The sequence below is a fragment of the Apodemus sylvaticus genome, chromosome 2 (assembly GCF_947179515.1).
Source record: "Apodemus sylvaticus chromosome 2, mApoSyl1.1, whole genome shotgun sequence".
NCBI classification, from domain to species: Eukaryota; Metazoa; Chordata; class Mammalia; order Rodentia; family Muridae; genus Apodemus; species Apodemus sylvaticus.
In genome coordinates, this window is record NC_067473.1 from 169,926,293 (window position 1) to 169,946,780 (window position 20,488).

Genomic DNA, 20,488 nt, shown 5'->3' on the forward strand with positions numbered 1-20,488 from the left:
TTTCTCTATCTGGTTATCTTCAGTGTAGCTGGTCTTGCTGTCTCTGTGGCTTGTCCGTTCTGCAAGCTGAAAGCCTGTGTAACAGTACGCCTGGGAGATTAGTTCTCTCTGGGAGAAATTTAGGAATGGAGAGTTGTGGTACAGCCCAGCTAAGGGGTGCAGGCAGAAACCAGAAGGATCCTGTCCCCAGCTGATCCTTGGTTCTTGTGTCTAGATGGCTCTGAGCAGGTCCTTCTTGGGTCAGGAATTGGAAGAGAAGTGGTAGTCTTACCTGTGCACGCAGGTGTGTAGGCACTTCTTGGAGACCAACTCTCTTGTGGCTGTCGCTGTATTTGTGTATGTAGCTCTGTGGCCCAGGATCAGCTCTGGAGACAGAGGGAAATGGGAAGACCCCTATTCCAGGTTGCCCCTGGATTCTTGTGTCCTGAGGTTCCAGGAGCCAAACTGACCTTACTTCATATTTAGAGTTCATTTTAAAGATAGGCTTTGGTTTTGACTTCTCCTCAGCTACAGACCTTGGAAAGATCAGGTGGTCAATGGTTACTGTACCTTCCCAGAAAAGGTAAATGTCTTGCAACTGCCACAAATTCACCTTGGCTGAATGCCTGGGCTATGTGAAGAATCCCACTTGCCTTACTTCTTCCCTGCTTGTATAAGTTCCTTGAGAAAATAGTTTTTGAGGCCTTGAGCAGTTAATTAGTCTTGGCCTCCTTCTTTGTGTCTCCTCTCTCTGTTTCTCTGCTCTTCCCTTCTAGGTTCCCCTGTTGAAAACCCCCACGAGCTGGGGCACTGAGGATTTTGGGCAGGTTCCTCTGAGTAGCAAGGGTGGTCCTACCTGTACTCACAGGCCTGGCTGCACTCATAGAAGGCTAGCTATCTCCCTGTGCCACCTGAGCATGGAGCCCTGTGGCAGAGGATGGTCTCAAGCTGCAGACAGAAAACCAAAATTTAACATCTTTTACAAGCAGTTCTGAGAAGGGTTACATTGTTCTATTTGGTATGTTTTCTTTTCTAAGGTTTTTTTATTACTATTCTAAAATTTTAAGGCTTCTTTTCTAGGTTTATAACTTATGGAGTAATATTATTCCCCCACAAAACACAAAATATACAAATATGAATGTGTTTGGTCTAGTAAACAAAGTAATTATTTTGAAAAGTCTTCAGTAGCTGTCAGGTGTGATGGTGCATGACTGTACCCCAAAACGTGAAATGCAGAGATAATGAAAAACTAGAATTCAAGGTCAAGTTAGTTGGACAGTGATCTCCATTTCACTTAAAGCTACATAGAAAGACTCAGGATAAACCTAATCAATGATTAATATACAACAGTGATTATTTCTGTGTGATATTATCTTCAACTGATTCCTGTACCCTTATTTAAGACTTAAGATTAATGCTAAACAATAAAAGAAACTTTTGGCTATATCAAGGTGAGTTGGAATGTTAAACTGTAATTGATAAGATTAGTTTAGTGAGGTATAAGACCCTATGTGGTTCTTATTTCCATATGTTATCATGTAACTATTTGCTGATACTTGCAAAGTCAATGGCCTTAGAGAATTACAGACATAGTTCAGTATCAAAATCTCTATATCCTGAAATTATCTTCTATGCTTTCTAAAATATGTGAAAAGAGGTGCACATACTGTCACTTTTAGCGATCTTTTTTTCCCAAATTTATTTATTTATTTATTTATTTATTTATTTATTTATTTATTTATTTTTATTTACATTGCAAATGATTTCCCCTTTTCTGGGTCCCCACTCCCTGCAAGTCCCATAAGCCCTCTTCTGTCCCCCTATTCTTCCATCTACCTCTTCCCACTTCCCTGTTCTGGAATTCCCCTATACTCTTGCACTGAGTCTTTCCAGAACCAGGGCCCACTCCTCCATTCTTTTTGGACATCATTTAATTTGTGGATTATGTCCTGGGTATTCAAAGTTTCTAGGCTAATATCCACTTATCAGTGAGTGCATACCACGATTGATCTTTTGAGACTGGGTTACCTCACTTAGTATGATGTTCTCCAGCTTCATCCATTTGTCTAAGAATTTCATGAATTCATTGTTTCTAATGGCTGAATAGTACTCCATTGTATAAATATACCACATTTTTTGTATCCATTCCTCCGTTGAAGGACATCTAGGTTCTTTCCAGCTTCTGGCTACTACAAATAGGGCTGCTATGAACATAGTGGAGCATGTGTCCTTATTGCATGCTGAAGAATCCTCTGGATATATGCCCAGTAGTGGTATAACAGGGTCCTCAGGAAGTGACATGCCCAGTTTTCTGAGGAACCGCCAGACTGATTTCCAAAGTGGTTGCACCATCTTGCAATCCCACCAGCAGTGGAGGAGTGTTCCTCTTTCTCCACATCCTCTCCAACACCTGCTGTCTCCTGATTTTTTGACCTTAGCCATTCTGACTGGTGTGAGGTGAAATCTCAGGGTTGTTTTGATTTGCATTTCCCTAATGATTAATGATTTTGAACATTTCTTAAGGTGTTCCTCAGCTCTCTGAAGTTCTTCATGTGAAAATTCTTTGTTTAGCTCCGTACCCCACTTGTTAATGGGGTTATTTGGATCTCTGAGTTCCACTTTCTTGAGTTCTTTGTATATATTAGATATTAGCCCTCTGTCGGATTTAGAGTTGGTGAAGATTCTTTCCCAGTCTGTTGGTTGACGTTTTGTCCTTTTGACAGTGTCCTTTGCTTTACAGAAACTTTGTAGTTTTATGAGGTCCCATTTGTCAATTCTTGATCTTAGAGCATAAGCTATTGGTGTTCTATTCAGGAACTTTTCCCCTGTGCCCATGTCCTCCAGGGTCTTCCCCAGTTTTTTTTGAATTAGTTTCAGTGTGTCAGGTTTATGTGGAGGTCCTTGATCCATTTGGAGTTGAGCTTGGTATAAGGAGATAAGAATGGATCGATGCGCATTCTTCTGCATGCTGACATCCAATTGAACCAGCACCATTTGTTGAAAAGACTATCCTTTTTCCACTGGATGCTTTCAGCCCCTTTGTCGAAGACCAAGTGACCATAGGTGTATTGGTTCATTTCTGGGTCTTCAATCCTATTCCATTGATCCGCTTGCCTGAAATTGTACCAATACCATACAGTTTTTATCACTATTGCTCTGTAGTAGAGTTTAAAGTCTGGGATATTGAATCCCCCTGAAGTTCTTTTACTGTTGAGAATAGTTTTAGCTATCCTGGGTTTTTTGTTATTCCAGATGAATTTGAGAATTGCTCTTTCTAGCTCTATGAAGAACTGGGTTGGGATTTTTATGGGAATAGCATTGAATCTGTAGATTGCCTTTGGCAAGATGGCCATTTTAACTATATTAATCCTGCCAATCCACGAGCATGGAAGGTTTTTTCCATTTTCTGAGATCTTCTTCGATTTCCTTCTTCAGAGATCTGAAGTTCTTGTCATATAGGTCTTTCACTTGTTTGGTTAGAGTCACCCCAAGATACTTTATGTTGTTTGTAGCTATTGTGAAGGGGGTCATTTCCCTAATTTCTTTCTCAGTCTGCTTATCCTTTGAATATATAAAGGTTACTGATTTGCTTGCATTGATTTTGTAGCCAGCCACTTTGCTGAAGTTGTTTATCAGCTGTAGGAGTTCTCTAGTAGAGTTTTCAGGGTCACTTAAGTATACGATCATATCATCTGCAAATAGTGATAATTTGACTTCTTCCTTTCCAATTTGAATCCCTTTGACTTCCTTCTGTTGTCTAATTGCTCTAGCTAGGACTTCAAGAACTATATTGAAAAGATATGGAGAGAGGGGGCAGCCTTGTCTAGTCCCTGATTTTAGTGGGATTGCTTCAAGTTTCTCTCCATTTAGTTTGATGTTGGCTACCGGTTTGCTTTATATTGCTTTTACTATGTTTAGATATGGGCCTTGAATTCCTGTCCTTTCCACGACTTTTAGCATGAAAGGATGCTGAATTTTGTCAAATGCTTTTTCAGCATCTAATGAAATGATCATGTGGTTTTTTTCTTTGAGTTTGTTTCTGTAGTGGATAGCATTTATGGATTTCCGTATATTGAACCATCCCTGCATCCCTGGGATGAAGCCTACTTGATCATGATGGATGATCGTTTTGATGTGTTCTTGGATTCTGTGGGCAAGAATTTTATTTAGTATTTTTGCATCGATATTCATAAGGGAAATTGGCCTGAAATTCTCTTTCTTAGTTGGGTCTTTGTGTGGTTTTGGTATCAGCGTAATAGTGGCTTCGAAGAAGGAGTTGGGTAGTGTTCCTTCTGTTTCTATTTGGTGGAAGAGTTTGAAGAGTATTGGTGTTAAGTCTTCTTTGAAGGTCTGATAGAATTCTGCACTGAAACCATCTGGTCCTGTGCTTTTTTTGGTTGGAAGCCTATCTATGACCCCTTCTATTTCTTTAGGGGTTATGGGTCTGTTTAGATGGTCTATTTGATCCTGGTTTAATTTTGGTAATTGGTATCTGTCTAAGAAAATGTCCATTTCCTCCAGATTCTCCAGTTGTGTTGAGTACAGGTTTTTGTAGAAGGATCTGATGATTTTTTGAATTTCCTCTGTTTCTGTTGTGATATCTCCATTTTCATTTCTAATTTTGTTAATTTGGATACTTTCTCTGTGCCCTTTGGTTAGTCTGGCTAAGGGTTTATCTATCTTGTTGATTTTTTCGAAGAACCAGCTTTTGGTCTTGTTGATTCTTTGTATGGTTCTCTTGGTTTCTACTTGATTGATTTCAGCCCTGAGTTTGATGATTTCCTGTCTTCTTCTCCTCCTGGGTGAATTAGCTTCTTCTTGTTCCAGGGTTTTCAGTTGTTCCTTTAATCTTCTAGTGTAAGCTCTCTCAAATTTCTTTTTGAAGGCACTCAAAGCTATGAGTTTTCCTCTTAGCACTGCTTTCAATGTGTCCCATAGATTTGTGCATGTTGTGCCTTCATTTTCATTAAATTCTAAGAAATCTTTGATTTCTTTCTTTATTTCTTCCTTGACCAAGGTATTGAGTAGAGTATTATTCAGTTTCCATGTGTATGTGGGCTTTCTGTTGTTTTTACTGTTACTAAAGACCACTTTTACTCCATAGTGATCTGATAGGAGGCATGGGATTATTTCAATCTTCTTATATTTGTTGAGGTCTGTCTTGTGACCAACTATATGATCTATTTTGGAGAAGGTACCATGAGGTGCTGAGAAAAAGGTATATTCTTTTGCTTTGGGATAAATAGTTCTATATATATCTGTTAACTCCAATTGATTCAAAGCTTCAATTAGTTTCATTGTCTCCCTGTTTAGTTTCTGTTTTCCTGATCGGTCCATTGGTGAAAGTGGAGTGTTGAAGTCACCCACAATTATTGTGTTAGGTGCAATGTGTACTTTGAGTTTTAGTAAAGTTTCTTTTATGAATCAGGGTGCCCTTGTATTTGGGGCATAGATGTTCAGGATTGAGAGTTCTTCTTGTTGGATTTTTCCTTTGACCAGCAAGTAGTGACCTTCCATGTCTCTTTTGATGACTTTAGGTTGAAGGTCAATTTTATCTGAAGTTAGAATGGCAACTCCAGCCTGTTTCCTGGGACCATTTGCTTGTAGAATTGTCTTCCAGCCTTTTACTCTAAGGTAGTTTTTGTCTTTGACATTGAGGTGTGTTTCCTGTATGCAGCAAAATGTAGGGTCCTGTTTACGTAACCAGTCTGTTAGTCTATGTCTTTTTATTGGGGAATTGAGTCCATTGATGTTAAGAGATATCAATGAGTAGTGGTTATTGCTTCCTAACATTTTTTATTTTAATTTTATATGTGTGTGGTTATCCTCTTTGGGTTTGATGAAAGAAGCTTAATATCCTGCTCTTGCCAGGGTATAGTTTCCCTCATTGTACTGGTGCTTTCCCCCTATTAACCTTTGTAGGGCTGGGTTTGTAGGAAGATATTGTGTAAATTTGGTTTTGTCGTGGAATATCTTGGTTTCTCCATCTATAGTAATTGAGAGTTTCGCTGGGTATAGTAGTCTTGGCTGGCATTTGTGTTCTTTTAGAATCTGCATGAGCTCCGCCCAGGATCTTCTAGCTTTCATGGTCTCTGGTGAGAAAACTGGTGTAATTCTGATAGGTCTTCCTTGATATGTTACTTGCCCTTTTTCTCTTACTGCCCTAAGTATTCTTTCTTTGTTTAGTACATTTGGGGTTTTGATTATTATGTGACGGGAGGTATTTCTGCTCTGGTCCAGTCTGTTTGGAGTTCTGTAGGCTTCTTGTATATTCATGGGCATCTCTCTCTTTAGGTTAGGGAAGTTTTCTTCCATAATTTTGTTGAAGATATTTGCTGGCCTTTTAAGTTGTAAATCTTCACTCTCATCAATACCTATGATCCTTAGATTTGGCTTTCTCATTGTGTCCTGGATTTCCTGGATATTTTGAGTTACAAGCTTTCTGCATTTTGCATTTTCTTTAACTGTTGAGTCCATGGTTTCTATGGTATCTTCGGCCTCTGAGATTCTTTCTTCTATCTCTTGTATTCTGTTGTTGATATTTGCATCTATGGTACCTGATTTCTTCCCAAGGTTTTCTATCTCCAAAGTTGTCTCCCTTTGTGCTTTCTTAGTTGTTTCTACTTCTGTTCTTAGATCCTGAAAATTTTTGCTCAGTTCTGTTATTTGCTTGTTTGTGTTTTCCTCTAATTCTTTAAGCGATTTTTGTGTTTCCTCTTTCATGACTTCTGCCTGTTGATCAAGGTTCTCCTGTATTTGTTTTAGTGATTTTTGCGTTTCCTCCTTATTGGCTTTTGTATTCTCCTGAATTTCTTTCAATGATTTTTGTGTTTCCCTTGTAAGCGCTTCTAATTTTTGATCCATTTTCTCCTGAATTTCTTTAAGTATATCCTTCATGTGTTCCTGTACTAGCATCATGACCAGTGATTTTAAATCGAAATCTTGTTTTTCTGGTGTGTTGGGGTATCCAGGACTTGCTAATGTTGGAGAATTGGGTTCAGATGCTGCCATAATGCCTTGGTTTCTGTTAGTAACGTTCCTACATTTGCCTTTAGCCATCTGGTTCTCCCAGGAGTTAGATGGTCTTATTGTCACTGGCTGGAGCTTCAACCTACTGTGGATCTTTAAGGTTATTTCTGCAACACTGGATGACTGGGTTTCTTCTGGCACAGATTATTGATATGCTGGCTTCCTCTTTTGTGCCTTTGGAGCCCTTCTCAATCTTGCCTCAACCTATACTTAGGTTGTCAAGGTCAACCAGGTGTTCTCTCTCTGCTCTATTATGAAGGGAAGAAGTTGTGGTGGGGGTCACTCCCTCTGTTGATTCTCACATAGGACGCAGGTCCTAAGATGGACTGACTTGCAGATGAACCGCCTATGTGCTCAGTTCCTGAGTGCAGGCAGACCCCTGGTGGTTTGCACCATCAGAAATCTAAGGCTCAGAGTGTTATGGCACCTAGTGATCCCTTTGTGTCCCTGCAGACAGCAAATATGGCTGCGGGGCTTCTCTCCTTCCACAGCTTCCCGAGCCCGGCAGGCTGACAGACAAAAGCCGCCTAGGTGCTCAGTTCCTGAGTGCAGGCAGACCCCTGGCGGTTTGCACCACCAGAAATCTAAGACTCAGGGTGCCACAGTACCTAGTGATCCCTCTGTGTCCCTGCAGACAGCAAATACTTTTAGAGATCTTTTATGCAGAGAATATTTTCTTTGCATCCAGAAATTATAGATAGTAACTCTGGTGGAGATTCTTCTGTTAGAGCAAGCTGGAATTTACTACAAAATAAATAGAATACATATTTTACATATATTTTGTGTATTCCTCTTTACGTCATTTTTTATGTATCATAAACTGGTGGAGATTATTTTTATACTCAAGTCTATGAAATAAAAATGATAAAGGAATAATGCTTATAAAATTAATAGAAGCATTGTAATTGTCAAAGAATAGTAGATATACATAAAGATGTAATTATGAAGGTAAACAAAATTTTGCACTTCTGAATTTGATAGCTTCAACGGTCATACAGAAGTAGATATAGTATACTCTACCAACCATGAAAATGCTATTTCACAATGTGAATGTGATTAGCAGACAACTTTTATAGAAGGTAGCACTGTGATGTATCCCAGGGAAGACATTCGTCCCACTAATGACAAACCAAAAAATGATTTCACCCATGTCCAGCTTATTTAACCATTGAGTTTATTTGAGTTCTTTATGAAAGGGTGGATATGAGGTTACTTACATACAGGGACATGGATGTCTCAACATAGCCTCAACTACAAGGAGTCTATTCCAGCAACAGTCAGCACTTAGGAAAGATGCATGACTTGTAGGTAGCTCAGAAGTAAAACATTCTCCTTTCCCCAGTGGTTGTTGTTGCTTAAATAACCTTAGATAATGACTTGTGCCTTATGCATTGTAGGAGCATCTCTAACCTTGTAAATTCCAACTCTCATGGTATCTTGAGCTCTCTCATCTCTCTCAGTGGAGTGACTTCAGTCTAAAGGGGACAACAAGACAATAATTCTGCCAATTTGCCAAAGGATTGCACTCAGGTCTTCTTGCACTAGGCTCAACAGACTAAATAAAAGGAGTTATTCATGTTGCAATCCACATCATACTATGCAAACAGAGTTGTTTAAATGACCATGAGAGTGGATGGGAGAGACAGGATGGAGGATGGAGAGAAAGAGAGAGAAAGAGAGAGATAATAAATCAGAAATCCTGATTTCTGTGAATCAGTCCTCAAAACTGTCCACATTTAGTTAATATTATTTTTTTTTCAGAAAAAATTATTTTATTTTTTTTTGTCTTTTTTTTTATTTGATATAATTTATTTACATTTCAAATGATTTCCCCTTTTCTAGCCCCCCCCCACTCCCCGAAAGTCCCGTAAGCCCCCTTCTCTTCCCCTGTCCTCCCTCCCACCCCTTCCCAGTTCCCCGTTCTGGTTTTGCCAAATACTGTTTCACTGAGTCTTTCCAGAACCAGGGACCACTCCTGCTTTCTTCTTGTATCTCATTTGATGTGTGGATTATGTTTTGGGTATTCCAGTTTTCTAGGTTAATAACCACTTATTAGTGAGTGCATACCATGATTCACCTTTTGAGTCTGGGTTACCTCACTTAGTATGATGTTCTCTAGCTCCATCCATTTGCCTAAGAATTTCATGAATTCATTGTTTCTAATGGCTGAATAGTACTCCATTGTGTAGATATACCACATTTTTTGTATCCACTCTTCTGTTGAGGGATACCTGGGTTCTTTCCAGCATCTGGCAATTATAAATAGGGCTGCTATGAACATAGTAGAGCATGTATCCTTATTACATGGTGGGGAATCCTCTGGGTATATGCCCAGGAGTGGTATAGCAGGATCTTCTGGAAGTGAGGTGCCCAGTTTTCGGAGGAACCGCCAGACTGCTTTCCAGAGTGGTTGTACCAATTTGCAACCCCACCAGCAGTGGAGGAGTGTTCCTCTTTCTCCGCACCCTCTCCAACACCTGCTGTCTCCTGAATTTTTAATCTTAGCCATTCTGACTGGTGTAAGATGAAATCTTAGGGTTGTTTTGATTTGCATTTCCCTAATGACTAATGAAGTGGAGCATTTTTTAAGATGCTTCTCCGCCATCCGAAGTTCTTCAGGTGAGAATTCTTTGTTTAACTCTGTACCCCATTTTTTAATAGGGTTGTTCGGTTTTCTGGAGTCTAACTTCTTGAGTTCTTTATATATATTGGATATTAGCCCTCTATCTGATGTAGGATTGGTGAAGATCTTTTCCCAATTTGTTGGTTGCCGATCTGTCCTCTTGATGGTGTCCTTTGCCTTACAGAAACTCTGTAACCTTATGAGGTCCCATTTGTCAATTCTTGCTCTTAGAGCATACGCTATTGGTGTTCTGTTCAGAAACTTTCTCCCTGTACCGATGTCCTCAAGGGTCTTCCCCAGTTTCTTTTCTATTAGCTTCAGAGTGTCTGGCTTTATGTGGAGGTCCTTGATCCATTTGGATTTGAGCTTAGTACAAGGAGACAAGGATGGATCAATTCGCATTCTTCTGCATGCTGACCTCCAGTTGAACCAGCACCATTTGTTGAAAAGGTTATCTTTTTTCCATTGGATGTTTTCAGCCTCTTTGTCGAGGATCAAGTGGCCATAGGTGTGTGGGTTCATTTCTGGATCTTCAATCCTGTTCCATTGATCCTCCTGCCTGTCACTGTACCAATACCATGCAGTTTTTAACACTATTGCTCTGTAGTATTGCTTGAGGTCAGGGATACTGATTCCCCCAGATTTTCTTTTGTTGCTGAGAATAGTTTTAGCTATCCTGGGTTTTTTGTTGTTCCAGATGAATTTGATAATTGCTCTTTCTAACTCTGTGAAGAATTGAGTTGGGATTTTGATGGGTATTGCATTGAATCTGTATAGTGCTTTAGGCAAAATGGCCATTTTAACTATATTGATTCTACCGATCCATGAGCATGGGAGGTTTTCCCATTTTTTGAGGTCTTCTTCCATTTCCTTCTTCAGAGTCTTGAAGTTCTTGCCATACAGATCTTTCGCATGTTTGGTAAGAGTCACCCCAAGATACTTTATACTGTTTGTGGCTATTGTGAAGGGGGTCATTTCCCTAATTTCTTTCTCAGCCTGTTTATCCTTTGAGTATAGGAAGGCCACTGATTTGCTTGAGTTGATTTTGTAACCTGCCACTTTGCTGAAGTTGTTTATCAGCTGTAGGAGCTCTCTAGTGGAGTTCTTTGGGTCACTTAGGTAGACGATCATGTCGTCTGCAAATAATGATAGTTTGACTTCCTCCTTTCCAATTTGTATCCCTTTGACCTCCTTATGTTGTCGAATTGCCCGAGCTAGTACCTCAAGTACAATATTGAAAAGATAAGGAGAAAGGGGGCAGCCTTGTCTGGTCCCTGATTTCAGTGGGATTGCTTCAAGTTTCTCTCCGTTTAGTTTGATGCTGGCTACCGGTTTGCTGTATATTGCTTTTACTATGTTTAGGTATGGGCCTTGAATTACTGTTCTCTCCAAGACTTTAAGCATGAAAGGATGCTGAATTTTGTCAAATGCTTTTTCAGCATCCAATGAAATGACCATGTGGTTTTGTTCTTTGAGTTTGTTTATGTAGTGGATTGTATTGATGGATTTCCGTATATTGAACCAACCCTGCATTCCCGGGATAAAGCCTACTTGATCATGGTGGATGATCGTTTTGATGTGTTCTTGGATTCGGTTGGCAAGAATTTTGTTGAGTATTTTTGCATCGATGTTCATAAGGGAAATTGGTCTGAAGTTCTCTTTCTTTGTTGGATCTTTGTGTGGCTTTGGTATCAGCGTAATTGTGGCTTCGTAGAAGGAATTGGGTAGTGTTCCTTCTGTTTCTATTTTGTGGAATAGTTTGAAGAGTATTGGTGTTAACTCTTCTTTGAAGGTCTGGTAGAATTCTGCACTGAAACCATCTGGTCCTGTGCTTTTTTTGGTTGGAAGACTTTCTATGACTCCTTCTATTTCTTTAGGCTTTATGGGACTGTTTAGATGGTCTAGTTGGTCCTGATTTAATTTTGGTATTTGGTATCTGTCAAGGAAATTGTCCATTTCCTCCAGATTCTCCAGTTGTGTTGAGTACAGGCTCTTGTAGTAGGATCTGATGATTTTTTTGGATTTCCTCAGTTTCCGTTGTTATGTCTCCCTTTTCATTTCTAAGTTTGTTAATTTGGATACTTTCTCTGTGCCCTTTGGTCAGTCTGGCTAAGGGTTTATCTATCTTGTTGATTTTCTCAAAGAACCAGCTCCTAGTTTTGTTGATTTTTTGTATGGTTCTCTTTGTTTCTACTTGATTGATTTCGGCCCTGAGTTTGATGATTTCCTGCCTTCTACTCCTCCTGGGTGAAATAGCTTCTTTTTGTTCTAGGGCTTTCAGGTGTGTCATTAAGTTGGTAATGTATGCTCTCTCCATTTTCTTTTTGGAGGCACTCAGGGCTATGAGTTTTCCTCTTAGCACTGCTTTCATTGTGTCCCATAGATTTGGGTATGTTGTGTTTTCATTTTCATTGTGTTCTAAAAAGTCTTTAATTTCTTTCTTTATTTCTTCCTTGACCAAGGTGTCATTGAGTAGAGTATTGTTCAATTTCCACGTGTATGTGGGTTTTCTGTTGTTTCTGTTGCTATTGAAGACCACTTTTATTCCATAGTGATCAGATAGGAGGCATGGGATTAGCTCTATCTTTTTATATTTGTTGAGGTCTGTCTTGTGACCAATTATATGGTCGATTTTGGAGAAGGTACCATGAGGTGCTGAAAAAAAGGTATATTCTTTTGTTTTAGGATAGAATGTTCTATATATATCAGTTAAGTCTAATTGGTCCAAAGCTTCAATTAGTTTCATTGTGTCCTTGTTTAGTTTCTGTTTTCCTGATCGGTCCATTGAGGAAAGTGCAGTGTTGAAGTCACCCACAATTATTGTGTTAGGTGTAATGTGTGCTTTGAGTTTTAATAGAGTTTCTTTTATGAAAGAGGGTGCCCTTGCATTTGGAGCATAGATGTTCAGGATTGAGAGTTCTTCTTGTTGTATTTTTCCTTTGACCAGCAAGAAGTGTCCCTCAGAGTCTCTTTTGATGACACTGGGTTGAAAGTCAATTTTATCTGATATTAAAATGGCTACTCCAGCTTGTTTCCTGAGACCATTTGCTTGTAAAATTGTCTTCCAGCCTTTTACTCTAAGGTAGTGTTTGTCTTTGACCCTGAGGTGTGTTTCCTGTAAGCAGCAAAATGTAGGGTCCTGTTTACGTATCCAGTCAGTTAGTCTGTGTCTTTTTATTGGGGCATTGAGTCCATTGATGTTAAGAGATATTAAGGAATAGTGATTGTTACTTCCTATCATTTTTGACGTTATTTTTTAAATTTGATTGCTTAACTTCTTTTGGGTTTGATGAAAGGTTACTATCTTGCTTTTTTCAGGGTGGAGTTTCCCTCCTTGTATTGGTGTTGTCCTCCTATTATCCTTTTTAGGGCTGGGTTTGTGGATAGATATTGGGTGAACTTGGTTTTGTCGTGAAATATCTTAGTTTCTCCATCTATGGTGATTGAGAGTTTTGCTGGATATAGTAGTTTTGGTTGGCATTTGTGTTCTCTTAGAGTCTGCATGAGATCTGCCCAGGACCTTCTAGCCTTCATAGTCTCAGGTGAAAAGTCTGCTGTGATTCTGATAGGTCTTCCTTTATATGTTACTTGGCCTTTTTCTCTTACTGCCTTTAGTATTCTTTCTTTGTTTAGAACATTTGGTGTTTTGATTATTATGTGACGGGAAGTATTTCTGTTCTGGTCCAGTCTGTTTGGAGTTCTGTAGGCTTCTTGTATATTCATGGGCATCTCTCTCTTTAGGTTAGGGAAGTTTTCTTCCATAATTTTATTGAAGATATTTGCTGGCCCTTTAAGTTGTAAATCTTCACTCTCATCTATGCCTATAATCCTTAGGTTTGGTCTTCTCATTGTGTCCTGGATTTCCTGGATATTTTGTTAATATTATTTTTTTAAAAATTACCCTTAACTCTTAACTTTGCAAAAATATTACTGGAAATTATTGCTTTTTGTTCTCTTTGGGTTTTCATTTAGATTTATGAGCTCTTATTCTTCTCAACTCTATTCTATCTGTAAAGCTAAAACCCACTCCCAGTATAACATAATGCACATATAATTTTGAAGAATGAAGAGATATTTAAAACCAGATTTTCAAATAAGAGTCAATTCAATTATTTAAAAGTTCTGCAATATCATCTCTGCATCATGAAATTGAAATGAGGTCAAATCTAAGGCCAGATTGGAGAACTTAAATTTCAGGAACTATGAATTGATCTCTATTTTCAGAGAACAAAATGGAGATAATTTGCCCTCCTGTTCACAGTTTATGAGGATTAATGTGGTGGCTTTCTCTTAAGTTAGCTGTCAAATTTTGGCCAGACTTCTTTAGGACAACAAAGTTATTAAGATTACAGGAAATATATATGTGTGTGTGTGTGTGTGTGTGTGTGTGTGTGTGTGTGTGTGTGTAGTGTTGCACTCTGGACTGTTGGGTCCAACTCATGAAAGAAGATTAGTTTACCTATATTTATTTCTTACTAAGCATGTTTCTGATATTGATCGAATGTAGAGCCACTTGCAGAGAGTATCAAGGCCATAAATAAAATACTTGCATAGTTTCCATAGTAAAAACAATTGGTTTTGTTTCTGTTATATCTACAATTTAAGATTTACTGACAAAAATACATCATAAGCTCTCTCTTCTGAAATATTGTTATTTTTGGCTTTATAACAAATCACTCCCCAAAAAAGGTAGCTTTAAGCAACAAGATTGTAGTAAAGCATAATTTAGTTGCAACTGCCTCTATTTTTTTATTTGTAAACTTAATATATCCCTGTTATTACATTGGGAAAAAAGTGGAAGATAACCAACTTTGAAGATCACTTGGGCATTGTCAGGATTCAGATCTTCACTGAGTTTTGGCGAGAGAAGCTGCACCTTATCACATACCTCATACCTTTACAAAGGGTAGAGAAATGGAAATCTAGATAAATTTAGTGATTTGAGACCTTTCCTCTCTAGGAACTCAATAAAACAAGCACTGCAAGGAGTAAAATCCCAATACAATAGTCTATTCTCGTTATTAGAAGTGAATTAAGTCAAGGTCAGATTCAAAGTCATTGCATGATTTACACAAATAACAAGTGCAAGAGGCACTATTATTGCTGATTTTCTACTACACTCACTGAGATAGAAAAACTACCACTCAGATGTTGACTTTCAGGTATTTTTTATATTATATATAAAATATTCCTCTGGCTTTTGTCAAATAGAAGCTTTAAAAAAAGAAACAGAGTACATAAGTATTTTTATTTCAAAGATGTTGTCTGTCATGCTCATGAAATTGTGATCTACTGAATAACATTAAATTTTATCATTATTAGGTTACTAGTCATATGTTAAAGTTCCTTTCCTTAATTATTTCACTAACGTCAAACAGAAAGTGTAACACTATGACATATCATGATTTCAATGCTGGCATATTATTCCAAAAGGGGAACAAATTTGTGCTATTCTTGCATTTCATGTTTTAATTTCTTTATCCTCCAAGGTTAATGTTTCACTTGAAGCCAATAGTCTTGCTTACTGGCATGCAGAAGAAGCAAATTATCTTTCATTGTCCTGCTGTATTTTTTGCAAATCCATGCATATTTTTTGGGTTTCCCATGTCACCTAGTAAAATTGTGAAACCTAGTACCTAGGTCATAATAGAAAAATTAAAATTTTCAGGAAAATTATAATCATCTGAGATTTGCCTAAGTAATCTGCTATCACTGAGGTACCATGGTTTAAAACTATTTTATTAGTTCTCGAGAAATTTACATATTATATTTTGAATCTTTTTATCCTTTGCCCAAGTCTTCCCAGATCCTCCCATTTTCATACCTATCTAACTTTGTGTCATCATTTTTTCGTAAAACTAACAATTCCTTATTATGTTACCTACAAACTTGTGGGAGTTTCTGACTACTTTCAGATTACTGCGTTGTGAAAATACTCCTGTGGGGACATGAACAAGCATCCCTTCTCCCATATTTGGAACTGGTGACAGATCAAAGCCCTAAGGTTTAACCTGGGGATGTAATGAGTTTTATTGGGTTACTAATGGAATATGTATATGTATGAAGGGTAACTTATAAGGACATAAGTGACTCAGATACAGAAACATCACTTAAAACTCACCCTAGCATGAGTCATAAGAGCTGGAAACTTGGGGTGCATAGCATTATCTGCAGGACCCATTGGCCAACATGTTGAAGGGTTTCCTTTCCAAATGATTCAGTTCTACTAAACATTTTGCAATTGCCTCAGCTAATTACAGTCTTTTCATATCATTAAATAAACTGCATGGAAAAATAAATAATAAAATTGTAGTTAAATAAAATTTTGGGAAAATTCGAATTTTGTGTAATCAATCCATTAAGTGCTCATAAATAAAATTTAGCTGATACATAATTCATTATAAATAAAAGAAATATATTAACACTGACTTTGGAACAAGTGAGAGTACATTGCTCTGAGGCACTTACTCTTAAAGAAAGTTCTAGTATATTGACAGACGATTGACAAACAGTAAAGTATATCATTTCCAATGCAGAGTATTCAGGAATTTGAAAAAAAAATCTGACTTTTAATTTTATTTTGCAGACGAAATGTAAGAATAATGCTGCATGTCATTCTTGTTTAGAAAGACTCTCTGGCCAGGACCTGTTTTTGGTCAGGTGGAAACTCCAATGATTCCAATTCAGAATGAAAGTTATTAAGAAGAGCTCCTTGCAGGTGAGTTTAATTCTTGCTGGAAATCCAAATCCTGAGGCTTTCCTGAAAGCCTATATAGTCTCCCTATCAGTATCCATTCCACAGTTCTCCACCCTGTTTCTGTTTGTTTCTCTTCATACTTGAGATCATTTTGCTACCTGGAAGGAGGCAAGCCACAGGAAACATCCTGCCTCTGCACTGAAGGTATGTGTGTATTTCCTTTCTTAGATGTTTCCTTGATTTGTGCTACAACAGCCTATTACCAATATACTATTGACATGGATGGTTCTTACCATGCAAATGGTAAATACTTCCGAGTTTGTTAAAAAATATTTATTTATTTTTATTAATATGAGGACACTATAGCTCTCTTCAGACACACACAGAATAGTGCATAAGATCCCATTACAGATAGTTGTGAGCTACTTTGCTGTTGCTTGAAATTGGACTTAGGACCTCTGGAAGAGCAGTTAGTGCTCATAACTGCTGAGTCTTCTCTCTAGCCCCTAATTCAGAGTCATCAAATTATTTACCTGCTCTGCTCAGTATTCCTTCAGGGACTGAGTGTACTATTATCAAAGATTCTAAATCACTTCATGTTGCTTGCTACCATCAACTCTGAATTTGGAAACCATTTCGAAATTCAGTTCATGAACTCCTTTATTTCTATTTATATACTGAATAATCAAATTGATCATTCTTCATCTTTCCCAGTATCTGTGATATCCTTCATTGGCTTTGTTGGCAACCAGTTGCATTTACAGTGCAGGCACTGGAGACAGATGATTGGTGTTGGATACAGTCTGATTGTGTTTCTTGCTAATAAAAGAATCTGTTGGAACAGTCAAAAGAGAAGCCAGAAATAAGGATTTCTCTCTTTCTTTGTGTATTAGCTAACTCTCATCTTGTCTGGTCAAAGCACAAGAAGAATTTTTCAACTTAATTTCAGGGATAAAGAAGATCTATTACATCAGGTAACATGAAAGCATATCAAAAGCTTGACCTGACCAACTTGTACAATACTGAGCATGATATTTCTATAAAACAAATATTGACCAATGTGCATACATTATAGAAATACTTTAAAATATTTAAATCTCCATAAATATGTAATTATGTATAAGTATTATACATATGTATTTATGCATGTGAAATTATAAAGCAATATTATATTTACTACTTAACATTGGAAGCCTGAAGATGTGCATGACATTGTCAAACAGATCAGAATATGAGAGTTAAGAACTTCAGATGGCAAGGTCTCTGAATTTTGCAATAATTAAAGCCTTATAGCTAAGAAAGTCCCATATCTGTTAATACTTTTTTGTTTTTCATAGGTTTGAGAATTTCTAAAAGTGTCTTGCACAGAATAGAGTTGTAAAAAATATATAGATTGACACAAATATAGGTAAGTGATGAAAATAATTGGTTTCATTTTCACACAAGAATGTAAGTTTCCAACCTTTCCTTTATCATTGTCCAGAAAATACTGCAGGAGCTGTGTGTGAGCAAAGAAGTTCTGGTCAGCACTCCTGAGCTATGTGAGAAGACACATTTTCATATAAAGAGATTCAGACTCTGTCACTGTCAAGTCTGTGTGTTTGAACCTATTTTAGTAGGCATGGGTGAGTTATGAATAAACAAATGCTATGAGAATCAAATCAGAAATTGTCAAAAACTGTCTAAGCAGCATTTTAAAAAACTGTATTTCAAATGGATATGTGAGCAAAACTTTATAACTAATATATAAAATGCAGCATCTTTTAAAAGAAACATTTGCTATCTTCCTCAGAACACTTGCAATCATTTTAATGATAGAATTAATAATTGGAATTATAGGAAATGTGTTCATGGCCCTGGTGCACTGTATGGACTGGGTTAAGACACAGAAAATATCATTAGTTAATCAAATCCTCAGTGCTTTAGCAATCTCCAGAATTTTTCATCTCAGCTTATTGCTTGTAGGTTTAGTCTTCTCCTTTTCTTATGCTAATTTACCTATGACTTCACAGATGATACGAGTCATAAATAATGCTTGGTTTGTAACCAACCATTTCAGCATCTGGCTTGCTACTTGCCTCAGTGTCCTTTATTTTCTCAAGATACCCAAATTTTCTAACTCTCTTTTTCTTTATCTAAAGTGGAGAGTTGAAAAAGTAGTTTCACTTACAATGCTAGTGTCACTGATCCTCCTAATTTTCAATATTTTACTAATGAACTTGGTAATTGACATATGTAAAAATGAATATCAAAGTAATATATCATGCAGCTTCACTTCTCATTATTATGCAAAGTGTCACAGGCAGGTGTTAAGCCTTCACATTATTTTCCTGTCCGTCCCCTATTTTTTGTCCCTGTCAACTTTACTCCTGCTCATCTTGTCCCTGTGGACACATCACAAGAGGATGCAGCAGCATGTTCAAGGATGCAGAGACACCAGAACCGTGGCCCACGTCAAAGCGTTACAATCTGTGATTGCATTTTTCCTGCTATATACCATTTTTATACTGTCTGTCTTAGTACAAATTTGGAAATATGAATTAGTGAAGAAAAATATTTTAGCTATATTTTATCAGGTGATATATGTAGCTTTTCCATCATTCCATTCATATATTCTTATTTTTGGTGACATGAAACTGAGACAGGCCTGTCTCTCTGTATTGTGGTGGCTGAAATGTAGGCCAAGTTATGTAGAAACTTTAGAGCTCTAAAACACTATAGATTATGTTCTATATTCTAGACAAAATTAACCAATACAAATATCTTTTGTATTTTTATTGTTATATTCAATACCCTTTAATTTGACTGTATGAATATGATTTCTGTTTGCAATTATCAATGATTAAAGCTATTACTAATTTAGCTAGTAATGAACAAGGTTATTTCTTAATATGCATATCAAAAAGGGACCTCATCAGAACCCTTTAAAACATAAATATGTCAAAATTGTACAAATTTTCTAACAACCATCAAGCATGGGGCTTTTGACTTATGGACTATACTGTATGTGTTTTAATATTCACAACAAACTGATAAAAACATATAATAGTAACCATGTAATGTAAAATATGTGAAGAAAACTTTAGGGACAAATTGTGTAGTTTGTAGAATTATAAACACATGGGAATAAAGCTAATTTCTTAAATATAGAGTTCAATTTGTAATTTTTGCCAATTCTTTGGAGACTTAAGACTCCTGTGTCTGAGCTATGCATATTTTTTATTAGTTTCATTAGCAACCATTCTAAAATGCTTCCATGTTTATTAAGACAATGTACTTTACAATTCTAGGTGCAATGTATGTTTAGTTAGGGAACATAGTATAATCTATTTTATTTTAATGTATAATTATAAGAAATAAATGTGCCTTGTGTCTTGTGCCTTGTGCATTCTAGGAGTATTATTAACCTAGCAAGTTCTTACTCTCCTGGTATTTTGAGCTTTTTTCATCCCTCTTGGGGGTGGCAGAATTCAATCTAAAGAGGGCAACAAGACAGTAAATCTGCCAGTTTACCACAAGATTGGACTCAGCTGTTCTTAGACTAGGCTCAACAGACTAAACAAGAGGAGCTATTCATGTTGTAATTCCACATCATGCCATTCAACTGAGTTCTTAAAATGAGTATGATGGCAAATAGAAGAGACAGGATGATATCAGGAGCCATAGTAAGACAAGCTTAATTCTAGAGAGTGATCTTCCTGAGATGGTCTACTTTGAATTATTATATAATCAGCAACAGAATCATATTTGTTGAGCAAGGCCTTAAGATAATTCACTTTAGGAAAGATTCCTGCTATTAATATGCATACTGTTATAATTAAACATGCATACATACATATATATGTCCCACCCCTTTGGAGAAGATTTCTGCAGATCCACAAGATGCACTTCCTTGTAGTAAGGCTATATAGACAAATCGGTGACTTCTGAAGATCTTAATGATGATCCTATAAGACTTCCTAAAATTATATCAGCGATTATTAAGCTTTTTTTTTAGTGGGACTGCTAATAGGTCCTTTTCTGATAGTCACAACTGCAATGAGAACTCTGCCAGTCTCCCAAGTGTCTCCAGTTATTTGCTTTTAGATAGTAACTAGACTTTCTCCTACTCAGAGCACATTCCAAGAGCTTGTAAAACAATTAACCAAAGGTCATAAAAA

The 20,488-nt window shown here is 37.2% G+C and overlaps 1 protein-coding gene across 1 annotated transcript; it reads left to right on the plus strand.

Annotated features, from left to right (window-relative positions):
• Window positions 1-18,079: 18,079 nt before the first annotated feature.
• Window positions 18,080-19,039, plus strand: LOC127677711 (taste receptor type 2 member 117-like). Its single transcript, XM_052172728.1, has one exon. The coding sequence runs from the start codon at window positions 18,080-18,082 to the stop codon at window positions 19,037-19,039; it is 960 nt and encodes a 319-aa protein (XP_052028688.1).
• Window positions 19,040-20,488: the final 1,449 nt, after the last annotated feature.